Genomic DNA, 26,751 nt, shown 5'->3' on the forward strand with positions numbered 1-26,751 from the left:
TCTGTTGCACTGCCATTCATCTGTCGTAGATAATAAAATTATTACTGTACAGTGTGGTATAAATACTGTGTAAACAACATCCTTCTTTTGAGAAGTTCAAAGATCTTAATTACGTAAGGCAGTCATTTTCAGTTTAAATCATTTTATGTAAACATATTGCATTGTCCCTTGTATTAAAAATTATAACTTACTTTTTCAGAATGCACCACACACATAGGTATTACCCTATAGTTCTTGAATTCTTTCAAGTTTAACTGTAAATAAGAAATGTGCCACCTGGTGAAATTAGTTCACAAAGGGGTTGGGAAGAGAGGACAACTGTCTAGGCAAGATAAAAACAAAGAACAGCAAAACAAAAATCCACAATGAATTCAGATACTACAACTATGAGTTTTCTTTTGAAATATCACTCTAAATATGCAACTACTTATTTGGATTTTTTTTTAATTAGACATATTCTAAAAAGTAAGACCAAAGAGCTAAGAATACTGGCTTCCATTTCACTGTAATATTTTTGAAGCACCAACTAGATCTAGGCACTGGACGTACATTAGTGAACAAAACAAACATTGGCTTATGCTTCCCAGCTTTTAATCCAAGGTAAGAAACTTTTGCCTTGAATTTAGAGCAAGCTGTTTCAGCGACACTAAACAGGATTGCCTATTTGAAACTGTGGCTCATCCTTCCCTCCCCCACATCCCACCTCTTCCTCTGATCAGGTATGCTTTAAAACTAAAAGTCAGTTAGCTGGAGTGTGCTGATTCGATTTGTTTCATATTTCAAAGCTCCATCTTCACTGCCCAACCTCAAAGGCTTCTTGTGCTGCTACAGGGGGCTCAAATCCTTTAAATGGCTCACAAGGCCACTATCACCCTCATTTGTCACCAGTGGAAGGCCCCCTCCCTGGCACCCGAGCTCTAATTGTCTTCTTTCAGTTCTCAAGTCCAGCTCTCTCCAACCACAGGACCCTAACACATGCTGTTTCACTTTAGGCAGGTATTTCACTGCCCTGACCCCTTTTGTTGCCCAATTAATACCGATCCTTCTGACTGTTTAGCTCATTCCTCACTTCTAACATAGCGCCATGCATTTCTCTTTCCAAGCCCTCATCATGGTTATCTAGTGGGCTATTTTACATTCACCGTGTAGGGATCCTTTAATTAACAGCTGTTTTCCCCCACTAAACTGGGGACTCCGGGAAGGCAGGAACCGTGGTGTTAGTCTGGTACTTCCTTACCAGTGTTTGGCACACGACAAAGTGATCCAGAGGGAAGAAAGGAAAGGGAACGAAAAGGAGGGGGAGATAAGAAAAGGAGGGGGAGACACGGAAAGGAGTTATTGCCTTGAATTTTTCCACTACTTAACTCTTCTTGAGCAGCATTTACAGAACCACTCATTCATTTATTTAACGTTTTGCAAACCCCTCCTCTGAGTAGGGTTCGCTGGTAGAAGTTAGGAAAACTGAGATTTTAAAAGGCATAGGTCCTGCCCGTAGGGAGCTTACACTCTAGTAAACAAGACATAATTACATATAACACAGTGGAACAGTGCAAGTTCCCTTCGAAAGGTAGGGATAAAGAGCCGGGGGTGGGGGTGGGGGTGGGGGTGGGGGGGTGGGGAGGAGGATTGGGTGTGAAGGAGCGGCAGAAAACTGGCTGAGGTGATGAGGAAAATGATGTCCCATTAGGGAAACGGAGGTTCAGAGTATGTAGGTATCTAAAGGACAACACCTGACGTCTGCGAGTACCAAGTCACCTCTGAGAAGGTCAGGAGCCAGCCCCGCAAGAGCGCTTCCCGCCCTGGACGTCGCTACGAGGCTGCTCCGCACGCTCCGCTCGCCTCAGGGTTTATTGTGGCGCGTTACCCCAGCTACGGAAGAGTCCATTCCAAGAACTAACCCTACGGAAGGATACGTGGAGGGTTCGAATCCGCACCAAGAAAGACGTTAAGAGTGTCTGCGGGAAACGAATGACGCAGCCAACAGAATTTACCGAAATAGAGACTTCTGCTTCCCGCCCCATTATCCATCCGCGAGATGTGGCGTGCTGGTACGCCCCGTGACGTACGTTGCAGGGCATGTTGGGAATTATAGTCGGTCTTCCCAAGCCCCGCCCCCGATGACGCCAGTTCCGGGCCAGCGTCCTGTGCTTGGTCGGCCGTCGGCACCCGTATCAGCTCCACGTACCCGCTATGGTGAGTACCCGTGCTTGTCCCCCACCCCAGCGTTTCCCCTCAGACTTCACTAGCTGCTACGAGCCTTTATGGCCCTTGAAATAACTGGGTCTGCCGGGGCCCACGGTGGTAGTTGCGAACTCCGTGGTCTGGGCCGTCCTGTCATCGGCCTCTCCCGGTAGGACCAGAGGGAAACTGCCCCACACACCTTGAACCCCTGGCCCCAGCGCAGCCGCCTTTGGATACGCGCTCCCTGCACCTTCTACTTGTGCATGCATTTTGAGAACGAGGGAATTATGAGGCATTTTTGAAGGTTTCGAGGAAGGATTGGACCTGGGAAAGATATGAGTGACTTTGCAAATACTGTATTCCCTTAGCTGCTGTGATGTCACACTCCCCTGGTTTCCCTCTTAATTGCTGAAGCAGGTCCTCCAATCCGTATCCTAGATGTGGCGTTCAGTACTTTTCTTTACACCCTGTGCTTTCTCCAAAATTTGTATCTCCAGCTTAGAGATGTATTCTGAGCTCCAGATCCGCATATCTACTGACTGTACCTCCACTTGGATGGCTCATATGTATTTCAGACTCAGCAAGTTCAAAACTGATTCACCATTCCCACCTCCCCTCGTCCCACACCTGCTCTTCCTCCAGTGATCCCCATCTTAGTTCATTGGGCTACCATCCACCCCACTGTTGTTCATGCCAAAACCCTGGAAATCATCCTTGACATCGCCCTTTTCTCAACTCCTGAACATCTGTTCACTAATCAAATGCTATGGAATCTACTTCTAAATGGCTGTCAGTCGTCACTATCTCTGACTATCCTTGTCTTTGGCCCCCTGAGATCTAACCATCTGCTGTGGTCTCAAGTGGTCTTTTAAGCAGGCCTTCACCAATCCGAGCCCTTGCCTGGAATGGGCTTGTCCACCTGCACCCCCATCTTTCCTTTGGAATTGCTCATACTCTTACGTACTTACCCCTCAGATCTCAGTTTAAATATTATTTCTTCAGAAAGGATCTCAATTCAGAAGTGTGAGGAGATTCTAGTGCATTCTCATAAGATCTCTTATGGAACTTGCACAACAACCCTGTGAAGTTGTATATTTTTCCAGTTTTACAGAAGAGAAGACAGACTTGAGTGATTAGTTACAAGGTCACACAGAAAGTAACAGTTAAATGTTGCTCTTGCCTGTCTTTATAACTCTTATCTTCAGTATTTTTCAGTGCCATTAAATATTTTTTATTCAAAGAGGTGCATAGTATTTAACTGACTTATTTACTTAACAGACTTGTTATTGATAGCTATTTAAGTGGGGTTTTTTGTTTGTTTGTTTGCTTTTTGCTATGATGAATAACAGTATGATAAGTGGGTAACATTCAAGCTAAATTTGTCTGAACTTTCTTGATTATTTCTTTAGGATAAATTCCAAGAAGTATAATTGGGGAAAAGAGCATGGCCTTTCAACAAGTTACAATTTATGGAAAATAAAAGCAGTCACCCTTAAAGAAATGTGACAAGGGGGCTTCCCTGGCGGTCCAGTGGTTAAGACTCCTCGCCCAATGCAGGGGGCACGGGTTCGATCCCTGGTTGGGGAAGAACCCGCATGCTGCGTGGCACAGCTAAAAAAAAAACAAATGTGACAAGGATTTGTAAATGAGAAAAATAATAATGGTACCTACTTTGTAATGTTCTGAGGATCAAAGTAAATATATGTCCAATCATTTAGCATAGTGCCTTTTACATTTTAAGGGCTCAGTAAATGTTAATACTTACTCATTTATTTCAAAATAGGGTTCTTACTGTGTAGTATGGTTCTTCAGCCTGTTTGGGACATATTTTGAGTATCTGATGAAATCTTTGAAACCCCTTCCTCCTTCCCACTCCTCTCCCCCAGCAAAATGATACATGTCTTTGTCATATGTCAACTACCTGCAATGTATGGACCCAAATTAAGAACTGCTAATAGATTCCACTTTACAAGTGCTTTTTTCCCCATTTAAAAATTGCAAGCATTTTCCTATGGCATTAAATATTCTTATAAAGCATTATTTTTCATTACTGTATAATATTCATAATTATTTAATGAGTCTCCTCTTGTTGACAGGTTAACATCTGTATATGCTAATCTTTGTATGTTTTGCAAATTTCCTTAGAAATTAAATTTCTAAATGCAGAATTACTAGGCCAAGAATGTGAATATAAGGCTTTTTTTTTAATTTTTTGCATTTTGTTTTATTTATTTTTTTATACAGCAGGTTCTTCTTAGTCATCAGTTTTATACACATCAGTGTATACACGTCAATCCCAATCGCCCAATTCATCCCACCACCATCCCCACCTCCCTGCCGCTTTCCCCCCTTGGTGTGCATTCGTTTGTTCTCTACATCTGTGTCTCAATTTCTGCCTTGCAAACCGGTTCATCTGTACCATTTTTCTAGGTTCCACATACATGCGTTAATATACAATACTTGTTTTTCTCTTTCTGACTTACTTCACTCTGTATGACAGTCTCTAGATCCATCTACGTCTCAACAAATGACCCAGTTCGTTCCTTTTTATGACTGAGTAATATTCCATTATATATATGTACCACATGTTCTTTATCCATTCATCTGTTGATGGGCATTTAGGTTGCTTCCATCACCTGGCTATCGTAAATAGTGCTGCAGTGAACATTGGGGTGCATGTGTCTTTTTGAATTATGGTTTTCTCTGGGTATATGCCCAGTAGTGGCATGGCTGGATCATATGGTAATTTTTTTTTTTTTTTTTTTTATTTTGCTGTATGCGGGCCTCTTACTGCTGTGGCCTCTCCCGTCGTGGAGCACAGGCTCCGGACGCGCAGGCTCAGCGGCCATGGCTCACGGGTCCAGCCGCTCTGTGGCATGTGGGATCTTCCCAGACCGGGGCACGAACCTGTGTCCCCTGCATCGGCAGGCAGACTCTCAACCACTGCGTCACCAGGGAAGCCCATGGTAATTTTATTTTTAGTTTTTTAAGGAACCTCCATACTGTTCTCCATAGTGGCTGTATCAATTTACATTCCCACCAACAGTGCAAGGGTGTTCCCTTTTCTCCACACCCTCTCCAGCATTTGTTGTTTGTAGATTTTCTGATGATGCCCATTCTAACTGCTGTGAGGTGATACCTCATTGTAGTTTTGATTTGCATTTCTCTAATAATTAGTGATGTTGAGTAGCTTTTCATTTGCTTCTTGGCCATCTGTATGTCTTCTTTGGAGAAATGTCTGTTTAGGTCTTCAGCCCATTTTTGGATTGGGTTGTTTGTTTTTTTAATATTGAGTTGTATGAGCTGTTTATATATTTTGGAGATTAATCCTTTGTCCGTTGATTCGTTTGCAAATATTTTCTCCCATTCTGAGTGTTGTCTTTTTGTCTTGTTTATGGTTTCCTTTGCTGTGCAAAAGCTTTGAAGTTTCATTAGGTCCCATTTGTTTATTTTTGTTTTTATTTCCATTACTCTAGGAGGTGGATCAAAAAAGATCTTGCTGTGATTTATGTCAAAGAGTGTTCTTCCTATGTTTTCCTCTAAGAGATTTATAGTGTCCGGTCTTACATTTAGGTCTCTAATCCATTTTGAGTTTATTTTTGTTATGGTGTTAAGGAGTGTTCTAATTTCATTCTTTTACATGTAGCTGTCCAGTTTTCCCAGCACCACTTATTGAAGAGACTGTCTTTTCTCCATTGTCTATCCATGCCTCCTTTGTTATAGATTAGTTGACCATAGGTGTGTGGGTTTATCTCTGGGCTTTCTATCTTGTTCCATTGATCTGTGTTTCTGTTTTTGTGCCAGTACCATATTGTCTTGATTACTGTAGCTTTGTAGTATAGTCTGAAGTCAGGGAGTCTGGTTCCTCCAGCTCCGTTTTTTTCCCGCAAGAATGCTTTGGCTATTCAGGATCTTTTGTGTCTCCATACAAATTTTAAGATTTTTTGTTCTACTTCTGTAAAAAATGCCATTGGTAATTTGATAGGGATTGCATTCAATCTGTAGATTGCTTTGGGTAGTATAGTCATTTTCACAATATTGATTCTTCAGTCCAAGAACATGGTATATCTTTGTATCATCTTTAATTTCTTTCATCAGTGTCTTATAGTTTTCTGCATACAGGTCTTTTGTCTCCCTAGGTAAGTTTATACCTAGGTATTTTATTCTTTTTGTTGCAGTGGTAAATGGGAGTGTTTCCTTAATTTCTCTTTCAGGTTTTTCATCATTAGTGTATAAGAATGCAAGAGATTTCTGTGCATTAATTTTGTATCCTGCAACTTTACCAAATTCATTGATTAGCTCTAGTAGTTTTCTGGTAGTATCTTTAGGATTCTCTATGTATAGTATCATATCATCTGCAAACAGTGACAGTTTTACTTCTTCTTTTCCAATTTGTATTCCTTTTATTTTTTTCTTGTCTGATTGCCATGGCTATGACTTCCAAAACTATGTTGAATAACAGTGGTGAGAGTGGACATCCTTGTCTTGTTCCTGATCTTAGAAGAAATGCTTTCAGTTTTTCACCATTGAGAATGATGTTTGCTGTGGGTTTGTCGTATATTGCCTTTATTATGTTGAGGTAGGTTCCCTCTATGCCCACTTTCTGGAGAGTTTTTATCATAAATGGGTGTTGAATTTTGTCAAAAGCTTTTTCTGCATCTGTTGAGATGATCATATGGTTTTTAGTCTTCAGTTTGTTAATATGGTGTATCACATTGATTGATTTGCATACATTGAAGAATCCTTGCATCCCTGGGATAAATCCCACTTGATCATGGTGTATGATCCTTTTAATGTATTGTTGGATTCTGTTTGCTGGTATTTTGTTGAGGAGTTTTGCATCTATATTCATCAGTGATATTGGTCTGTAATTTTCTTTTTTATAGTATCTTTGTCTGGTTTTGGTATCAGGGTGATGGTGGCCTCATAGAATGAGTTTGGGAGTGTTCCTTCCTCTGCAATTTTTTGGAAGAGTTTGAGAAGGATGGGTGTTAGCTCTTCTCTAACTGTTTGATAGGATTCACCTGTGAAGCCATCTGGTCCTGGGCTTTTGTTTGTTGGAAGATTTTAAATCACAGTTTCAATTTCATTACTTGTAATTGGTCTGTTCATATTTTCTATTTCTTCCTCGTTCAGTCTTGGAAGGTTATACCTCTCTAAGAATTTTTCCATTTCTTCCAGATTGTCCATTTTATTGGCATAGAGTTGTTTGTAGTAGTCTCTTAGGGTGCTTTGTATTTCTGCAGTGTCTGTTGTAACTTCTCCTTTTTCATTTCTAATTTTATTGATTTGAGTCCTCTCCCTCTTTTTCTTGATGAGTCTGTCTAATGGTTTATCAATTTTGTTTATCTTCTCAAAGAACCAGCTTTTAGTTTTATTGATCTTTGCTATTGTTTTCTTTGTTTCTATTTCATTTATTTCTGCTCTGATCTTTATGATTTCTTTCCTTCTGCTAACTTTGGGTTTTGTTTGTTCTTCTTTCTCTAGTTCCTTTAGGTGTAAAGTTAGATTGTTTATTTGGGATTTTTCTTGTTTCTTGAGGTAGGCTTGTATAGCTATAAACTTGTCTCTTAGAATTCCTTTTGCTGCATCCCATAGGTTTTGGATGGTCGTGATTTCATTGTCATTTGTCTCTAGGTATTTTTTGATTTCCTCTTTGATTTCTTCAGTGATCTCTTGGTTATTTAGTAACGTATTGTTTAGCCTCCATGTGTTTGTGTTTTTTACGTTTTTTTCCCTGTAATTCATTTCTAATCTCACAGCATTGTGGTCAGAAAAGATGCTTGTTATGATTTCAATTTTCTTAAATTTACTGAGGCTTGATTTGTGACCCAAGATGTGATCTATCCTGGAGAATGTTCTGTGCGCACTTGAGAAGAAAGTGTAACCTGCTGTTTTTGAATGGAATGTCCTATAAATATCAATTAAATCTATCTGGTCTATTGTGTCATTTAAAGCTTCTGTTTTCTTATTTATTTTCATTGTGGATGATCTGTCTATTGTGTAAGGGAGGTGTTAAAGTCCCCCACTATTATTGTGTTACTGTTGGTTTCCTCTATTATAGCTGTTAGCAATTGCCTTATGTATTGAGGTGCTCCTATGTTGGGTGCATATATATTTATAATTGTTATATCTTCTTCTTGGATTGATCCCTTGATCATTATGTAGTGTTCTTCCTTGTCTCTTGTAACATTCTTTATTTTAAAGTCTATTTTATCTGATATGAGTATTGTTACTCCAGCTTTCTTTTGATTTCCATTTGCGTGGAATATCTTTTTCTATCCCCTCACTTTCAGTCTGTATGTGTACCTAGGTCTGAAGTGGGTCTGTTGTAGACAGCATATATATGGGTCTTGTTTTTGTATCCATTCAGCGAGCCTGTTTCTTTTGGTTGGAGCATTTAATCCATTCACATTTAAGGTAATTATCGATATGTATGTTCCTATGACCATTTTCTTAATTGTTTTGGGTTTGTTTTTGTCTCTTGTGTTTCCTACTTAAAGATGTTCTTTCACATTTGTTCTGGAGCTGGTTTGGTGATGCTGAATTCTCTTAGCTTTTGCTTGTCTGTAAAGGTTTTGATTTCTCCATCGAATCTGAATGAGATCCTTGCCGGGTAGAGTAATCTTGGTTGTAGTTTCTTCCCTTTCATCACTTTAAGTATATCATGCCACTCCCTTCCGGCTTGTAGAGTTTCTGCTGAAAAATCAGCTGTTAACCTTACGGGAGTTCCCTTGTATGTTATTTGTCGTTTTTCCCTTGCTGCTTTCAATAATTTTTCTTTGTCTTTAATTTTTGCCAATTTGATTCTTGTGTGTCTTAGTGTGGTTCTCTTTGGGTTTATCCTGTATGGGACTCTCAGGGCTTCCAGGACTTGGGTGGCTATTTCCTTTCCCATGTTAGCGAAGTTTTCAACTATAATCTCTTCAAATATTTTCTCAGGTCCTTTCTCTCTCTCTTCTGCTTCTGGGACTCCTATAATGCAAATGTTGTTGCGTTTAATGTTGTCCCAGAGGTCTCTTAGGCTGTCTTCATTTCTTTTCCTTCTTTTTTCTTTATTCTGTTCCGTAGCAGTGAATTCCACCATTCTGTCCTCCAGGTCACTTATCCGTTCTTCTGCCTCAGTTATTCTGCTATTGATTCCTTTTAGTGTAGTTTTCATTTCAGTTATTGTATTGTTCATCTCTGTTTGTTTCATCTCTGTAATTCTTCTGTGTCTTTGTTAAACATTTCTTGCATCTTCTCGATCTTTGCCTCCATTCTTTTTCCGAGGTCCTGGATCATCTTCACTATCATTATTCTGAATTCTTTTTCTGGAAGGTTCCCTATCTCCACTTCATTTAGTTCTTTTTCTGGGGTTTTATCTTGTTCGTTCATCTGGTACATAGCCCTCTGCTTTTTCATCTTGTCTGTCTTTCTGTGAATGTGGTTTTTGTTCCATAGACTGTAGGACTGTAGTTCTTCTTGCTTCTGCTCGTGAATATAAGGCTTTTGATTCTTATTGCCATATCACCCTATGAAGAATTCTAAGAGTTTATATTCCCACTGTCAGTGATATATTAGTTTCCTCTCATTGTCTTGACCATCACTTCTTATCATAATAGGGTCAGTGTTTTTGTCCCATTCTTAAACTAGTTATTTTCCATTTATCTTTTCACGTCATTGTTAAACCCTATATCTATTAAAACTGTAATTTAGAATACTTTCTTAGAGCTGTGGTCCTCAACCTTTTCCCATTAGACTCATTCACATGGAGGACGTTTTAAATATCCTTGTGCCTAGACCCTCCCCAGACCAATTAATCAGAATCTCGGGGGGTGTAGCCCAGGAATCAGTATTTTAAACTTCTCAGGTGATTTCAATGTGGAACAAAGGTTGAGGAACCTCTAATTTAGAATTTAGGGTGTTTTGTTTTTCTCCATAAAACAAGGAATTAACTCATGAAATAGCTTGAAAAATCAAGGTTAACTAATGCCTAAACCTAAATTCAGTTTGATTCTAATTTATATGAGGATGAGTTTTTGTTTTACAATGAAATTTTGGTTTCATTTGTCTTAGGTTATTTCAGAGACTATGGATATACTCTTCAGAATGAGAGGTGGCCTTGATCTAGCTTTTCAGCTAGCTACTCCTAATGGTAGGTCTGCCCAAATACTCTGCTTTTTTATTATAAAGTTGATTATGAAATATAGTGAGATTCTTACCATTTTGCACATGAAACTGAGAGATAGGATGAATAAACTGTCTAAGGTCATATAGTTAGTAAGTGATATAAATTGGATTTAAACTTAGACACTTTTCCCCACCACCTCTAGCCCATGGGGCTCTCTGTGCACATTAGGAAAAGGTGTCCCCTTACTTAAGAAACTTTACTGCCCTCTCAAAGAAAATTGTCACGGTAAATATAAATATCCCCCATGAGCACAACATAAAGAGGCACCCAGACTTGTACGTTGTAGACTTACAACTGTACATGACCCTGAGTCTCAAGAGCCCACCCTCTTGAATGGCATGTTGTTTAGGAATGGTAGGCAAGCTCTGTGGGAGAAAAATCAGCAGTGTGTGTATAAACCAAATTCTAGGATGTCTTCCTGTTTCTGACTACTGCCACGAACGGAGGCAACGAATAACAGAGGAAGAAGATGAAGAGCTGTGTTTGAGATGTGTTTCATTTGCGATGCCACAGTAAGCCAAGTGCCAGCTCCCAACAGGCATTTGGTCATTTGAGCCTGAAACTTAGCGGGGAGTGGTCAGAACTGGAGAGAAGAGAACTTAATATCTCTCAAGGATGCTAGTTAATACCTTGATACTAAATGAAATCACTCAAGAAAAGCGTGATCAGTGGTGTCAGGAGCCACAAAGAAGTTCAGAAAGATGAGGAATAAGCAGTGTCAGAGTTCCTTGAAGGAGATCACCAGCTGACGATTATTTACTGGCCCTTTGGAAAGAGGGAGTGAAAGCTGAATGTTCTTTTTGACCCATCCCTTCATATTAGACACTTGTTCTCAATCTTGGTCCACATTCGAATCCCCACTTCCAGACCAATTAAAGTCTCTAAGGACAGAGACTCGGGCATCAGTAAGCTTTTCAGGTGACTCTCTAATGTACCATCAAGATGAGAATCATTTTGCAAGGACTAAAGCTCACTTTTAGGCCTATCTTATCAGTAAAGTATTGTTGTTCCTTAATATGTTACTGGTATGGATAAAGCCTTACATTTTACAACTTAATATAAATTGAAGGTATATTTTGCTATGAACTTATCACAAAGTATAACTAATATATTAGTCACCAGATATAATGATGTAATTTCAATGTAAATAAGGACTACAGATACTTTTTACCTAGTGATTAATGTATTTGAGCTTTTCTTCTGACTTGATAGTATTCCTCCTCCTGTATCAGACTCTTTGAAACACTCTATGAAGGGAATCATTAATGAGGAAATTGAGGGGAAGAAGGTGCTTAACTTAAAGACATCACAATTATTTAGGTACTTTACCTCATGGTCCTTCAGGGATAAACAGAAGGTAATCCAGGAATTATGTTTGTCTTTTGTAGTGCAGCTAAAAATCTTTAAATTTGGCTTTCTGAAACATATCAGGATATCTTTTGATCTGACTTGTTACAAGTAATCTTTTCTCTACCACAATCTCAAGGTGTTTATTTATGAAGATATCAGTGTGATAGTTAAATAAGTATTTTAATCACAAGGTTAACTAGGTTTAGGATTTAGGAGTATAAAGCTAGGACAAGTATTTAAATATTGTCTTCTTCAGATATATCTATTTTATAGTTTTGACTTTGGAATCATGAAAATGTTTTTCATATTAAAAAAATTCTATAAAGTAAAAAGGAAATCCCTGAAAATGAAGTCAGACAAATATCAGGTTGATGACATAGCACACAGAGAAAAAAACTGTGACTTCACAGCACAGTACTTTGTACAGTCTTAGTGGGATATAGTCCAAGGAAGAATGGAACTATAAAGAAATTTAAATTTCATTCAGTAGTTTTATTGCTATAAGTACTAAGGTATTTTGAGAGTAATTGGAATCCTTATACATTGCTGATGGGAATATAAAATGGTGCAGTTTCTTTGGAAAACAGTTTGGCAATTCCTCAAAAAGACAGTTACCGTATGACCCAGCAATTCTTCCTAGGTGATCACCTAAGAGAATTAAAAACGTATGTCCGCACAATGGAATGGGAAATGACCTCTGGTCGGGCCAGGGTTTCTTTGGGGGTGATGAAATGTTCTGGAATTAAATAGTGATGATTTTACACCTTGTCGTATACTAAAAGCAACTGAAATGTAAACATGAAACAGTGAATTTTATGGTCTATGAATTTTTTGTCAATTTTTTTTAAAAAAAGGCAAAAAAAATGTTTTTATATTATTGAATACAGGGAATGGATATTTGGGGGTCAGTTTTACTGTGCTGTACTTTTGTACGCTTGGAAGCATTCATGTTGAAAAGTTTACAATTTTTCTTATTCTATTTATGTTCTTTTAATTTAGAAATTTTTGTCAAGAAAGCACTAAAACATATGTTGAGTGACCTATCAACCAAGCTTTCTTCAAATGCACTTGTGTTCAGAATCTGCCACAGTTCAGTGTACATATGGCCTAACAGTGACATGAACACCATTCCAGGAGAACTGACTGATAGTTCCACCTGTAAGAACATAATGCGCTTTATTCAGTGAGTATGCTTGAAGATGGCTAGAAGTGTTTTCACAACGTCATTTCGTATGGTAAACATCTTTGTGTATTAAAAATTTAGATTTGGACAGGAAGAAGATACAAAACGAAAATTCATGAGGAAGAAAGACAAAAAGTTGTCAGACATGGTAAGCAAATCACCTGTCTTCTTAGTGATAAAAATGTTCAATCCTTGAATTTGGAGTTGAGTGAGATCTTAGAAATTACTTAACCCAACTTTCTTAATTTTTTTACAGATCAGATTATTCAGTTCCAGAAAAATTAAATGTCTTGCCAGAGGTTATATCTCTGGTGTACATATCTAAACTTTTGTCCCATTATAATATATATCTTAAATGGGTTTTTTGGATGCCTTGTTTGCTCCCACAGAAATAAAACAGCTTGAGTCCGCTTACAAATTATTTTAAAACAAATAAAAAGGCGTCATTCTGAAACATGACAGTGACGCATTATGCTATATGAGGTAGTAAATAATAAATGATTTACTTTTCTTCACACTGTTTTGGTTCTGTTGATTTTTGAACCAGTACTATTGAGTACCTGCCACGTGCCACAAACTTTGCCAGATATTGGAGATGAAAAATGGAGCTGCTGCTTCAAGGCAGGAAGTTGTACAAAGTTAGTATACCTTTAGTGTTTTTCCAGACTAGTAAGGAAAATAGAGTGGACGTGAGGTTGGAGATGTGGGCAGGGACCACTCAGGAGAAGCCAAACCAAAACGTAGCTACGGTAATAAAGAGGAGGGAATGGATACAAGAACTATTTAGGGGATTGAATAGGTTATATCTGGAAACTAATTGGATGTGGGATGACCAGCTTCTTGCTTGGGTAAAGATGGAAGATGGGGAAGACATGAGGTCGGTTTCGGTCACATTATGTTTTAGACAGCAGTGAGGAGTCCACATGAGCTGTTAGATTTATAAATGTGGAGTGTGTACAAAAAAACTGTGGGCTGTGGATAAGGATTTGAGAATTACCAGTCATTGGAGCTTGACATTTTGAGGGATACGGGTCAGTTCTTTTGTAGGATGTTCCTCAGTTTTGGTTTGGGTTTGTTTTAGGCTTCCTCGTGATAGATTCATGTGTTCATTGTTGGTAGGAATACAACAAAGTAATGTGTGTCCTTCTCAGCACGTCATATGAAAGAAGCATATGCTCAGTTTGTTCTTGTATTAGTGATGTTAACTTTGATCATTTAATGTGGTATCTGCCAGTGTTCTCCACGGTGAGGGTACTATTTTTTGCCCTTAAAATTAGTAAGTATTTTGTGGGAAGATACCTTGAGTTTATATATATATCCTGTTCCTCATCAAGTTTTCACCCATCACTTCTAACATCAATTGATAATTTTTGCCAGAATCTAGCATTAATCTGATGGTTGCAAAATAGTGATTTTTCTAAGTCTATCATTTCCTTTTACATTTATTAGACGACATTATACTGTGAGGGGGACATTTTCCATTTCCCTGTTTGTTTATTAACTGCATGGAAGCATGGATTCCTATTTTATGCAAAGAGTTATCTGTTACCGTTACTGTCTTTAGTTATTTTGATGCTCACATTTTCTAAGATTTGGCCAATAGAAACTTCATGCTGGCTCCAGTGTCCTCTTGACACCATATTTTTGAGTACTTGCTACTTTCTTCCACAGGATGTTCCAGACACATCTTGTACTTGCCCTGTTCTAGCTCAGGAATCAGCCATTTCCCCAAGGAACACACACATGTATATATACATACTATACATATATAACACATACATCCATATTTATCTGTGTAAATCATATTATACCTCCAGTTCTACTTCAGCCTCACACAATTCCTGACCTTTTCCCAGTGAGAAACCTGGCTTCCAGTACTCTTAATACTTTGCTAAATTTGTTTAATATACAGAAATCATTTTCAGAATTGTTTTCCCATACCACTATCAAAATCAAACCTACTAATAGAGTTCAATATTTTTTTATAGTTTTTTATGTCTTTAGACCACAGGTATATAGTCATAATATATGTTTAAAAGTTGCTTCAGTGTGTGGTTATTGTATCTTGTTCATTTGATTTGTTTTGTTTTGTTTTGAAATTTTTAAATGTATACAAAAGTAGAGAAAATAGTTAAATGAAGCCTGGTGAACCTAACTTTAACGTTTACCAGTAGTGATCAATCTGATTTCACCTTTACTTCCCACTCACTCTCCCCTTCTCCTCAGATTATTTTGAAGCAGGGAAGATTTTTTCTTTAAGCTAAGATTTGTGCTTTTCAATAATTTACTGTAATATAGCTTATATGGTCCTTAAAAAGTCCTTTTACTTACCTTTTATATTATTGTTGGATGTTCTACAAGTTAACTTTTACTGTTTATCTTTATAGCATCAAATAGTAAATATAGATCTTATGCTGGAAATGTCAACCCCTCTGGCAGCTGTAACACCCATCATTGAAAGAGAAAGCGGAGGACACCACTATGTTAATATGACTTTACCAGTCGATGCAGTTGTACCTGTTGCTCCAGAAGAAACGTGGGGAAAGTAGGTATTTTCTAATACTACTGCCACGTTTAAATGAGGACCCTCTCCCAAAGTAATCAGAGCTCATTTTAAATTATCATATAGGCATATTCAGGGTTGTTGTTGTTTTTACTATGATTTACTCTTTGTTTATTATTAAACTAAGAGTCATCTAGTAATTAGATGTTTATTGGAGGAAGTAGAGTAATATGCAAAACCTGTAGGGTTTTCCCTTTATCTACACAGAGGAAGTTTAGTTTATTTAACATTTAACTTTGCATTTTTTAGACTTCCTCTAATAAACCTGGTCCAATCGAGGATACATTAGGAATATAGTCACTCGACACTTTCATGTATCATAAACTACTATAACTTCTCTTAAGGCACTTGTATATTTTTCCCCCCCTCAGAGTTCGTAAACGTCTGGTTGATGCAATTCATAATCAACTAACTGATATGGAAAAATGCATTTTGAAATACATGAAAGGAACATCTATCGTGGTCCCTGAACCACTGCACTTTTTATTACCAGGGGAAAAAAATCTTGTAACAATTTCATATCCATCAGGAATTCCAGATGATCAGCTGCAGGCCTATAGAAAGGTGAAACCAATTCATTTTTTCTTAAAAAAAAAATACAGCTATCATTCATTTTGTGTTTAATTATGTGTTTCTAATAAATGGACATTGTTTTGTGATTTAATTTTAAAGTGTGGACGCAGACTATTAGCTTTACACCTTATTTAACTTCTGTTCTATAACTTTTTAAAGTATTATTAATAATAAAATACTTTGCTAAACCATATGTAACATTTTAATTTCATATGTTCAGTGTAGTTCATATGTTATTTTTCTGTAATGAAATTTAGAACTGAAAAGATGCTTACATGCCTGGAGCAGCTGATGAGTGTTATTCCTTTTCTCTTCCGTTACTTCCAGATTTGTGAAAGAGACAAGATTAGAGTCTGAGAAGGGAAATTAGGATTTATGCTGTTTCTAATTAGGATTTATAGTATTACTCCATCCCCCACGTCCCAGGGTTATTTGGGTTTTATTAGAGGCATTTTGAAGAAAACATGATCAGCATTCAAAGAAATGAGATTTCTTGGCAAAATGACTGGTTTGGGAGTACATATTTTTGATGTGTGGCCTTGCCTGGCATCCATCAAATTATACCATGGGACTATCTTCCCAGTTTCTTCTGTCCCTGAAAAGAGATATAACAATGTAACCCTCTGTACCTCTCTGTAAGTGCCAGATGAATTGATTTGCAGAGGCAACAGTTACATAAGCTAGTGATCCCATTCAAACTGCTAGAATACATAGGAAATAGCAGAAGAAGATGTCAGACTTTTCAAAGTAACTATTAACATGTTTTTAACATTCAGGAATATATTTCCTTTTAAACATATATGTGTATTTTTATTCTGATGCCGTATTGGTTGGTTTCATGCCACCAATCTCTATAATTTAATCACTACCCCTTATATTTGTTAAGTACTCTAAGCATGATTTTTAAAAAATATTTTGATATAATTATATCATTGTTAATTATAATTTACTTATTTATGAGGCTGTTTCAAAACCAGTCTTTAGCCTGGATGTATTTTAACAGAGTGTGTTATAGTGAGTAATTTTAAATAATCTCAGTTCTCTGACTCTAACGAATTATTATCATTTTTCTACATTCCCTTCCAGTTTCTATCCATATACATAGATAAACGAAAATAAATCATTTTTGGTTTTAGTTTAAATCTCACTTTCTTTGACCTTAGTGAATTAAATCATAAGTGAGTTTGATAACATTTATAACCAATATATAGTAAATTTTCTGTTTTGTATCTAGTTTGAGTTTATTTATTGACTAGGAGTCTAAATCATTTAACTTTTTTTCTCTTCTTTCCTCTTGATTCTGATTTCATTTAGGAGTTACACAATCTCTTCAATCTGCCTCATGACAGACCTTATTTCAAAAGGTCTAATGCTTATCACTTTCCAGATGAACCGTACAAAGATGGTTACATTAGAAATCCACATACTTATCTCAATCCACCTAACATAGAGACTGGTATGGTGAGTTTAGTAATTCTTTATGTGAGTCAATTGATCATACGTGTCATTAGTTGTTTTTTGTCTGTACCCAGTGGAAGTTGTAAGGATCAATTCATAACAGGTATCATCGTCCCTAAAACATACGTTGCCACCCTTTTCTTTTAATGATCATTGCTTAAGACAGCAGTAATTCACAGTGGTCTAAAAAGGTTAGGACTAGATAGTGTGTAGCACATTTCTCTTACTAAAATTCCACTCCTTAATTTCTTTAAAGGCTTGTCCCATTTGATTTCCATTCTGAACCTGAGAAATCATGCTAATTAAGGGCATATTTCTACACAACTCACACTGTAGGAAAAGGCTAATAAAGCACTACATGTTTCCTGTACACACATAGCTAGTTGTAAGGGGTAGATCTTTTCACTAAAGGTAGCTCAGAAAAGGAGTGTGGGGAAAGGATTCCTCTAAGGATGCATGCAGGCTAGTAAGAGAGGATCTCATGGGCAACCAAGAATAGGAATCGTACAGCTGGGCCTCTTAGAACAAAGCAGCGCTGTGGCTGGCCTCGGTCTCAAGGCGTACTCTCACTCCTTGATGGCATTCCTCAGCTGTCTTTGGGGGTGCTTTTGATCCTAACTGGCCTGTTCCTTCCCTTTACTCTACTTTTCTCAGCCTCGTCTTCTGTTTCCTCATTTTTTCAGCCTGACATAACTTTTCCTACTCTCCCTCAGAGCTGCTCATTGCATGCATTGTTTCAGCTTCATTCCTTGCACTTACTGCCTGATTCACTCTGCACCTCTCAATTCAAATTCCCATAAGAGAAAACTTGATTGGCCCATCTTGTCATGGCATTTATTCAATACCTGCTGAGCCTCCAGGTGCTTTGTAAGGAAATCTTAAGAATTAAAGATGAGTACGGGATACAACGTTGACCCTAGGGCAGTTAGGGGCCTGCTTCCGGTTCTGGCCATCAGCATGCACTTGGGACAGCAGCTTCACCTGCGAGAGCTGTGGGCAGACCAGCTTCGCATAGAACAGCTCTGGCTGGGCACTCACCGTTACATGCATACAAATGAGACTTTAGTCAACATTTCAGTGACATTGAATGATTTCACTTATTTTGCTTATATGGGAGGAAATCTTGAGAGAACTGTTCCTGATTGAAAATCTTGTTCTGTCACAGTCATAGAATCATAGAATAGGAAATACAAAATTTAGAGTCTCTAACAAGCAACATAACTCTTGATAGTTTTCCCGTAGATTATTACATAAATGTTTTCTCTCTCAGAGTATATTTGGAACTCTTCTAGGGTAAGTATTATATCATATATTCATTTTTCATTCCTAATAGTTCTTTACTAAGCGCCGGGACACTCAGAAGGTACTGAATAAATACTGATTGTTTTTTGACAATGAAATGGGTTGGTTATCTGTATTGCAAAAATGCAAGAAGCATTTATATATTTCTTAATATTTATTATATGATACTTAATGTGTGCATGTAACATACATGTAAGTTATAAAGCACAGTAAAGAAATCAATATTGGAGAGCTCCCTGCCCCATTTAAGAACTAGGATGTGGCCAGTCTGACTGTGTTCTCCTTCCTATCCACTCTGCCTCCCCGACACCCAGGAGGAACTATTATACTGAGTTTTGGGTTCATCATTCACTTCGCTTTCTTTTAATAGTTTCACCATATATGTATATATTCTCTCAACAGTGTTGCTTTTAGTCTTGCTTGATTTTGAGTTTTACCAAAATGGTGTCATTCTGTGTATAGTCTTCTGCAACTTGCTTTTTCACTCAGTATCATGTAGCTAAGATTTATCCATGGTATTGTGTATAACTGTAGTTCAGTTATCTTTATTGCTGGATAATATACCTTGGTATCATTTTTTCCCCCAGGTTGTTTTGCTATTTAGACAACCCTGCTATGAACGTTACTGTACATGTCTCTTGTTACATATATGCAACAATGTCAACAATTTGCTATATTTGCTTCATTTCTCCTTTTTTCCCCTTGAGCCATTTCAAAGAAAATTACAGGCATCATGCTATTTACTCCTAAATACTTCCAGCGCAAATCTCCAAACAATATTAGATTTGCATTCATGATAGTTTGGTTATGATTATTATTTTTTATTCTCTGCTGGATTTAGTTTGCTAATATTTTATTAAGATTGTTGCATCTGTGTTCATGAATGATATTGTCTTATAATTTTCTTTTCTCATACTGTTCTTACTTTACTTTTGTATCAGTAGTATACTGGCTCATTGAAAGAGTTGGGGAGTATTTCCTCTTTTTTAAAAAATTTTTTATAAGGAACTAAATAAAGTAAGTCTAGCTCCAGGAATAGTAAAATGACTCGGTATGTGTATGTGTAATATAATATATACATCTATCTTAAGTTAATATTTTACTATGTTTCTTCTTTTTATATAGATTTCTGTGGTCCAGGGCATATATGGTTACCATCATTATATGCAGGATCGGATCGATGACAATGGCTGGGGCTGTGCTTATCGGTCTCTGCAGACTATCTGCTCTTGGTTCAAACACCAGGGATACACAGAGAGATCCATTCCAACACACAGAGAAATTCAGCAGGTACAGAACATGCCATTTTGAATTGTAATCAGTTGGATGTTTCATTAACCCTTAATATACCATTAATAATTATTCCTACCTCATGGTGCAGACTTATTTCTGTTTTGAAGAAAAAAAGTATAAATACTGGTAATCAGGGAAAATGCCCTAAACGTAATTTTTAATAGCTGTCTTGTGTATGGATCTTTTTGTATTTTTAAATACACAAAGGCTCTTGTTGATGCTGGGGACAAACCAGCAACATTTGTCGGATCACGGCAGTGGATTGGATCTATCGAGGTGCAGCTGGTACTGAACCATTTGATTGGTATAACTTCAAAAATACTTTTTGTCAGGTAAGGACACTTTAAGAAATCTGAGAAATCATTTCAAAGAGAATTTGTCATTTTTATTAAAAGAAAAAGCGCATTTTCCCCCACATTTGTTGTCACTCTTTTCTCTTCCTCCACATTGCCTCCTTGCTTTATAAATCTCATTTTTCTAGCCCTAAATTTTTTTGTTATTTTTTAGAAGATATTTGAGTTTATGAGTGAACTTTGTGGTATCTGCTTATATGCTCTAGGCCTAATCTTAGTCTGAAAGAGGAAAACTTGCAAATATGTCAGTTTTGAGTAGAGTTACAGAAAGTCTAGTTTTTTTGTTTTGTTCTTCTTTTTATTTAGTTTTTTATTTTATTTTTTGGCTGTGTTGGGTCTTCATTGCTGTGCTTGGGCTTTCTCTAGTCGTGGTAAGCAGGGGCTACTCTTCATTGCAGTGCGTGGGCTTCTCATTGCGGTGGCTTCTCTTGTTGTGGAGCACGGGCTCTAGGCACACGGGCTTCAGTAGTTGCAGCACGTGGGCTCAGTAGTTGCGGTGTGTGGGCTCTAGGGAGCGCAGGCTCAGTAGTTGTGGCACACAGGCTTAGTTGCTCCGCGGCATGTGGGATCTTCCCAGACTAGGGATCGAACCCATGTCCCGTGCATTGACAGGCAGATTCTTAACCACTGCACCACCAGGGAAGTCCCCAGAAAGCCTAGTTTTTTAATGCTTAAGGCAGAGACGTCTTGAAAGGAAAAAATCAAATGTTGATCTATGACTGACCTTTTTGTTTATCTCCTACTCTTTTTCTTCCTAAGATTTTAATAAATTAATAATGTGTCCAAATAATACATTCATTTTATCTTTTCCAATATATTTTAATCACAATTCTAGTATTAAAATATGAGCAAGGATTGATATCTATGACCATCACTAGCTTACTCCTTATTTATGAGCTTATGTTTTCAATACATTTTCTATTACAACAACCTTGCTAACTATAGTGTTATTATTTTTATTGTCCAAGTACTTTAATATCTCTGATTTCACAATTGCAGTTTGGATTGGCTGTGGAAATCAGTGCTAACAAATAAGTGATAGATTAAGTAGTGAAGCGTATGGTGATTAAAAAGTGAGTTTTGGCACAGCAAAACATTATTCAAATATTCCCAACTATCTTAGAAATAGTTCATCTGATAGAAAATGGTTTCTTTCTAGCCAAGGTTCTGAAATGGCCTCTCAGGGACGGGAACTGGTTAATCATTTCCAGAGTGAAGGAACGCCAGTAATGATTGGTAAGGTGGATATCTCGGGTTCTTTTGGTAGAGTGGAGAGTATGTGAAACTTATGGTTAATAAAAATACGTAATGGCATATAAAATCAGTCATTTTTAAACACATTAAAATTAGCTTTTACATCATGCATACTTCCTCTGGATATTATTTTAAAATTTCCAAGGCCAGGAGGAAAGTTACAAAAAAGATAATAACCAGAAGTAGTAAAGGCTAAGAAGAGAAATGATAACTGTGTTCAAATACTTGAAGAGTTGAGAGCAGAATGGAAAAGAGGCAGTGGTCACTGAGCTGAGCATTGTAAGTCATGGCTAGCACTAACTTGGCTGGCTGTGTGACATTATGCAAATTGCTTAACCTCTCGGGCTTTATTTGTAAAATAAGAGGATTGGATTAGCTAATCTAAAGATTCACGATTCTGTGAGAAATAAGACTTGTCCTGTGATGACAGAAGGCAAGGTAAGACTGGTGTGTAAGAAATGCGGGTAGGCAGATTTCAGCAAAATACAGAGAGTATTGAAAGAGTAGCTGGGCAGCACCATTGGAGGTACTCAGAGCAGAGGCAGCATTGCCCAGCTGCTGAGAGGGGTACCAACAGCAGTGATTGTTACTCCGTTGGGTGGAGTTTAGACCCTCTGTGGCCCTTTTTAAATCCAGTCTAGGTAATTCCATGGATATTGCAGTGAAATATAAACCTAATATGATTATAGATACAATTGTTTCTTTTCTGTCTTAAAGATGTAATTTTATCTTTTCAGAGTATATTTGACATTGTGTCATTTACAGTGTACGCCAGTTGATTTTAATGCTGTTAGATCAATTAATAGGCAAAATAATCTTTTTAAATTGAAATTGAATGGGAAGTTGAGATTAATATATGCCCTCTCATTTCATATTTCCTTTTCAATAGGGGGAGGAGTTTTGGCCCACACAATACTAGGAGTTGCATGGAATGAGATTACAGGACAGATAAAATTTCTGATTTTAGATCCGCATTATACAGGCGCTGAAGATCTACAAGTTATTTTAGAAAAGGTAAGTGTCTGTTTAACACAAATTTAGATACAAGGCAAAGAACCCAGAACCAAAGGATAGAAAACTGGCAGCTAACAGAAAGATGGATTATGAACTGAGGGCAGGGGTCCTCACTGTAAGGAGGGATTCTAAGGCTGTGATGAGTAACTCTCTCTCTAGATACAGAGGACAAGGGGGAACTAAAGTAAATTGTGAAAGACAAAATTTAGCTTAGATTTATCAAGACTTTCTCAGTTATTAAACTTAATAGAATGCGAAACTCATAAATATATTCCTCTGGAGACTTACAGCTTTGCATAAATATAAATATAGTGAGATATATCAATGCCTTGAAATAGAGTGGAGTATATAACCTTTATAATTTTAGAATTAACCAGAAATTAGTTAAGCAGTATGCTGGACATTATGGAGGCTTGACTGCCTTTAATTTATTTACATATAACTTCATCTCACTCTATGAAGGAGTTATATTTGAAACAGATTTAAGAGTATTTGTTGATGCTTAAACTACCAGCTAAAGAAGGTATAAATTTAAGTTAATATATAGGCAACTAATTCAGACTTAGTACTGAGTTTTCATGAGAAATTAGTACTAAATTTTCATGAAACTCAGTACTAAATCTTTAGGAGGGAAGTGTTATAAGACATAATTAACCTGAGTTTTAAATAAGTTTTATATTCTTTGCCAAATATATTAAAATTACAAAGAATGCATACAGCCTTTCCAGCTATAAGCCAATGAATATATCCTATCCACTACCCTTCATTTTTGTCATGTTGTCACTTAAGTCAATATCATTAGTACCCATAAAAAGGTTTCTCTGCTGTTTTTTTTTTTTGGCTGCGTTGGGTCTTGGAGCTCACAAGGCTGCTCCTGCAGAGGCATCACTTACAGACAGTGAAAGGAAAGCAGGGCATGTTCCAGGAGCTGTGGCAGTTTTAACGTGATTAGAGTTGGTGAAGCGGTGTGGCTGATAGCTGGAGGGACAGGCAGGAGGTGAATCGGGGATGGGTGCCGGGAGCCAGGCAGAGGAGCCAGGCATTCAGATTTTATCTTAAAGGCAGTGAGACGCCTTAGGATTTTAATGAGAGGCATAATACAGATAAGAAAATTACTTCTTTTTGGCTGGCTTGACGGACTTTGGACTAAATGGAATTATTTAGGTAGGGTTTTCTGATGCGATTAGATAGAGTAAGGCATTGTCCCTGCTTGCCTTCTCTGAGAACTGCACTCTCCTTTGCTAGTTTTTTTTTTTTTTCAAGCATTAACTTGAGATGTCTGTTTTTTGTGATTAGCAATAATCTTTTTTTTTTTTTAATTATTTTATTTTTGGCTGCCTTGGGTCTTCGTTGTTACACGCAGGCTTTCTGTAGTTGCAGTGAGCGAGGGCTACTCTTCATTGCGGTGGGCAGGCTTCTCATTGCAGTGGCTTCTCTTGTTGCGGAGCACAGGCTCTAGGTGTGTGGGCTTCAGTAGTTGTGGCTCATGGGCTCTAGAGCGCAGGCTCAGTAGTTGTGGCGCACGGGCTTAGTTGTTCCACGGCATGTGGGATCTTCCCAGACCAGGGCTCGAACCTGTGTCCCCTGCCTTGGCAGGCAGATTCTTAATCACTGCACCACCAGAGAAGCCCTCCTTCGCTAGTTATATTTCTGTAGAACTTTATAATAGCAAAAACCCTTTGCTCTCTTCACACATGCAAGAAACCTTGAGGCCAAGGCCGGGCCATCAGTAGAAGTGCTGTTGACTCTCACGTGACTCAAGAATCTAAGGCACTGTCTTACTAGTCCATCCCGGCTACTCTAACAGAATACCATAGACTGGGTGGCTTATAACAACAAATTTATTTCTCACAGTTCCGGAGGCTGGGGAATCCAGGATCAAAGTGCTGGCCAATTTGGTGGGTGGTGAGGCCCACTTTCTAGTTCAAAGATGGTAGTTTTTTTCACTGTCCTCACATGGTGGAAGGGATGAGGGAGCTCTCTGGGCCCTCTTTTAATGAGGGCACTAATCCCATTTGTGAGGGCTCTACCCTCATAACCCAGTCACCTCCAAATACCATCACATTGGGGATTAGGGTTCAACATATGAATCTTGGACACATTCAGTCTATGGCAGGGGCCAGAGGGCCATTTGCACCTCTGCCTGACCTCTGTTTACCCACTTGGGGAGCTTTCCTGTTTGAAGTTCCCAAGCCAGTCACCTCAAAGGAAAGAAGTCTGGCTCCCCTACTGACTCCCCCAGTTTCTGGTTTGGGTACCCTCTCTACCCACCTCTCTGGGGAACAATTTGAGTCTGGTTACCTGGAGATGGCCCACATGTGTGAAAAGACCACAGAAAGATTAAAACAGAGAAAGTATAAGCCTTGTTTCTATTTATTATTAAGAAAACAGATTTTAGGACATGAAATTCATTAGAGAAAGTTTTGCTGAAAAAAATGAGATGATAAAAAAAAAGTTTGTTTATGTAAAGAAACAGTTCTCAACGATAATAAACCAAACTTAATGGTGGTTACCTGTGGAGGGGGGGCAGGACTGGTGGAGGATTTTTTTTTATTTTTACTTTTCACCTCATTTGAACTTTATATGTATCTTTATTTCTGCAATCAGAAGAATAAAAATGAAAAACCTAGTGCTTCCCTGGTGGCACAGCAGTTAAGAATCTGCCTGCCAATGCAGGGGACACGGGTTCAAGCCCTGGTCAGGGAGGATCCCACATGCCGTGGAGCAACTAAGCCCGTGTACCACAACTACCGAGCCCGTGCTCTAGAGCCCACGAGCCACAACTACTGAAGCCCGCATGCCTAGAGCCCATGCTCCACAACAAGAGAAGCCACCGCAATGAGAAGCCCGCGCACCACAACAAAGAGTAGCCCCTGCTCGCCACAACTAGCGAAAGCCCATGTGCAGCAACGAAGACCCAATGCAGCCCAAAATAAAACAAGTAAATTTATTAAAAAAAGAAAAAAAAAGAAAAACCTAAAGAGCATCTCTACTCAACCCTCCCACCTCCACACTGAAAAACAGACTAACACACCATCTTCTCCTGTAGGAACTATGACCTTTGACTTCAGGTCGCTGCCAGAATGCCCAGCAGCTTCCCAGTTAGGTAGGGTAAGGGGTAAAACTACTACCTGTCACTGACATGGTGGCATTTTGAATCCTCACTAGTCCCCTCACAAGTATTTGCAAACAAAGCATTTCATTTCAGAATGATGTAACACAGACAAGTCGTGAGCTGGGTCTTTAAGAAAATATTGATAAATCAATGGCCTTAGAATAAATTTGATAAACTTCTATTCACAATGAGATTTTGTTCGAAAGCAATTTTCTCTGCTGGGGAAAAGGATTAATACTGACATAAAATTGCAAAGTGGCATGATTACAGCCTGAGGAAAACGAAGGGCATAGAATGCAACTCCAAGGGCAATCTCAGATTTCTCGCTGCCACGTATCACTGCTGAGATGCCACTGCTGGGAAATCGGGATCAAGGCAGTGGCCAGTTTGGTGGCTCCCCACTTTCTAGTTCAGTCTTTTTCACTGTCTGTAGTCTTGTTATGGACAGATGCCAGTTAAACTATCACATGCCATCGACTGCCAGAATTATAAAACTATGCATCTTAAAATCAATAAAATGTGGTACTGAGTAACAGTACCATAATGAAGCTTTTCATTTTTAATGATTCCTATGATTAAATATCATAGAATTGTCTGAAATGGAACCAAATAAGCTACTTTTCTATGCTTTACAGGAACTCAAATATTTGAATTATATAGGTATTTAGAGCCTTATTCCAAGACCCTGCTGACAGAGCAGGATTGTAAAATGTTACAGTTTCAATCATGTAGCCCTATAACTTTGTAAAAGGTTTTCCTTTCCCTTCTCCCAAATCTAGGGCTGGTGTGGATGGAAGGGTCCAGACTTTTGGAACAGCGATGCTTACTATAACTTATGTCTTCCTCAGCGACCAAATACTATTTAAAATATCTTGGACTCAAAGACTGTAGTAAAGTTGTACTTTATAAATTTGTTGATAAAGAATAAATTTAATTTCA

General features: G+C 38.0%; 2 protein-coding genes across 14 annotated transcripts in view; one reads left to right on the forward strand and one right to left on the reverse strand.

The window, feature by feature from the left end:
* CFAP96 (cilia and flagella associated protein 96) overlaps positions 1-2,057 on the reverse strand; it is a 157,560-nt gene extending 155,503 nt beyond the window's left edge. For 8 of the 12 annotated variants that reach the window (XR_011246328.1, XR_011246329.1, XM_069540284.1 and 5 more), the window contains exon 1: positions 1,992-2,057. The gene's annotated coding sequence lies outside the window, so the exon portion shown is untranslated. The other 4 variants (XM_060001569.1, XM_060001568.1, XM_060001566.1 and 1 more) reach the window with 4 other exon arrangements.
* An 85-nt stretch (positions 2,058-2,142) lies between these two features.
* UFSP2 (UFM1 specific peptidase 2) lies at positions 2,143-26,751 on the forward strand. 2 transcript variants are annotated; one of them, XM_060001425.1, is made up of 12 exons: positions 2,143-2,193; positions 10,240-10,318; positions 12,704-12,887; positions 12,969-13,035; positions 15,275-15,432; positions 15,822-16,014; positions 17,338-17,484; positions 19,909-20,073; positions 20,284-20,408; positions 21,589-21,665; positions 22,573-22,697; positions 26,592-26,751. In XM_060001425.1, exons 1-12 carry the CDS (start codon positions 2,191-2,193, stop codon positions 26,676-26,678), a joined length of 1,410 nt encoding a protein of 469 aa, XP_059857408.1. In that variant the 5' UTR covers positions 2,143-2,190; the 3' UTR covers positions 26,679-26,751. The 2 variants fall into 2 exon arrangements, with proteins under 2 accessions (XP_059857408.1, XP_059857409.1); XM_060001426.1 differs by lacking the exon at positions 2,143-2,193 and adding an exon at positions 4,875-5,147.

The sequence above is a fragment of the Delphinus delphis genome, chromosome 21 (genome assembly GCF_949987515.2).
Source record: "Delphinus delphis chromosome 21, mDelDel1.2, whole genome shotgun sequence".
NCBI classification, from domain to species: Eukaryota; Metazoa; Chordata; class Mammalia; order Artiodactyla; family Delphinidae; genus Delphinus; species Delphinus delphis.

Coding starts and splice junctions, on each gene's coding strand:
- UFSP2 (XM_060001426.1), top strand. CDS start 4,875: ATGGTTTTCTCTGGGTATATGCCCAGTAGTGGCATGGCTGGATCATAT. Junction 17,485..19,908: donor CTAACATAGAGACTGGTATG/GTGAGTTTAGTA, acceptor CTTTTTATATAG/ATTTCTGTGGTCCAGGGCAT. Junction 20,074..20,283: donor CACACAGAGAAATTCAGCAG/GTACAGAACATG, acceptor AAATACACAAAG/GCTCTTGTTGATGCTGGGGA.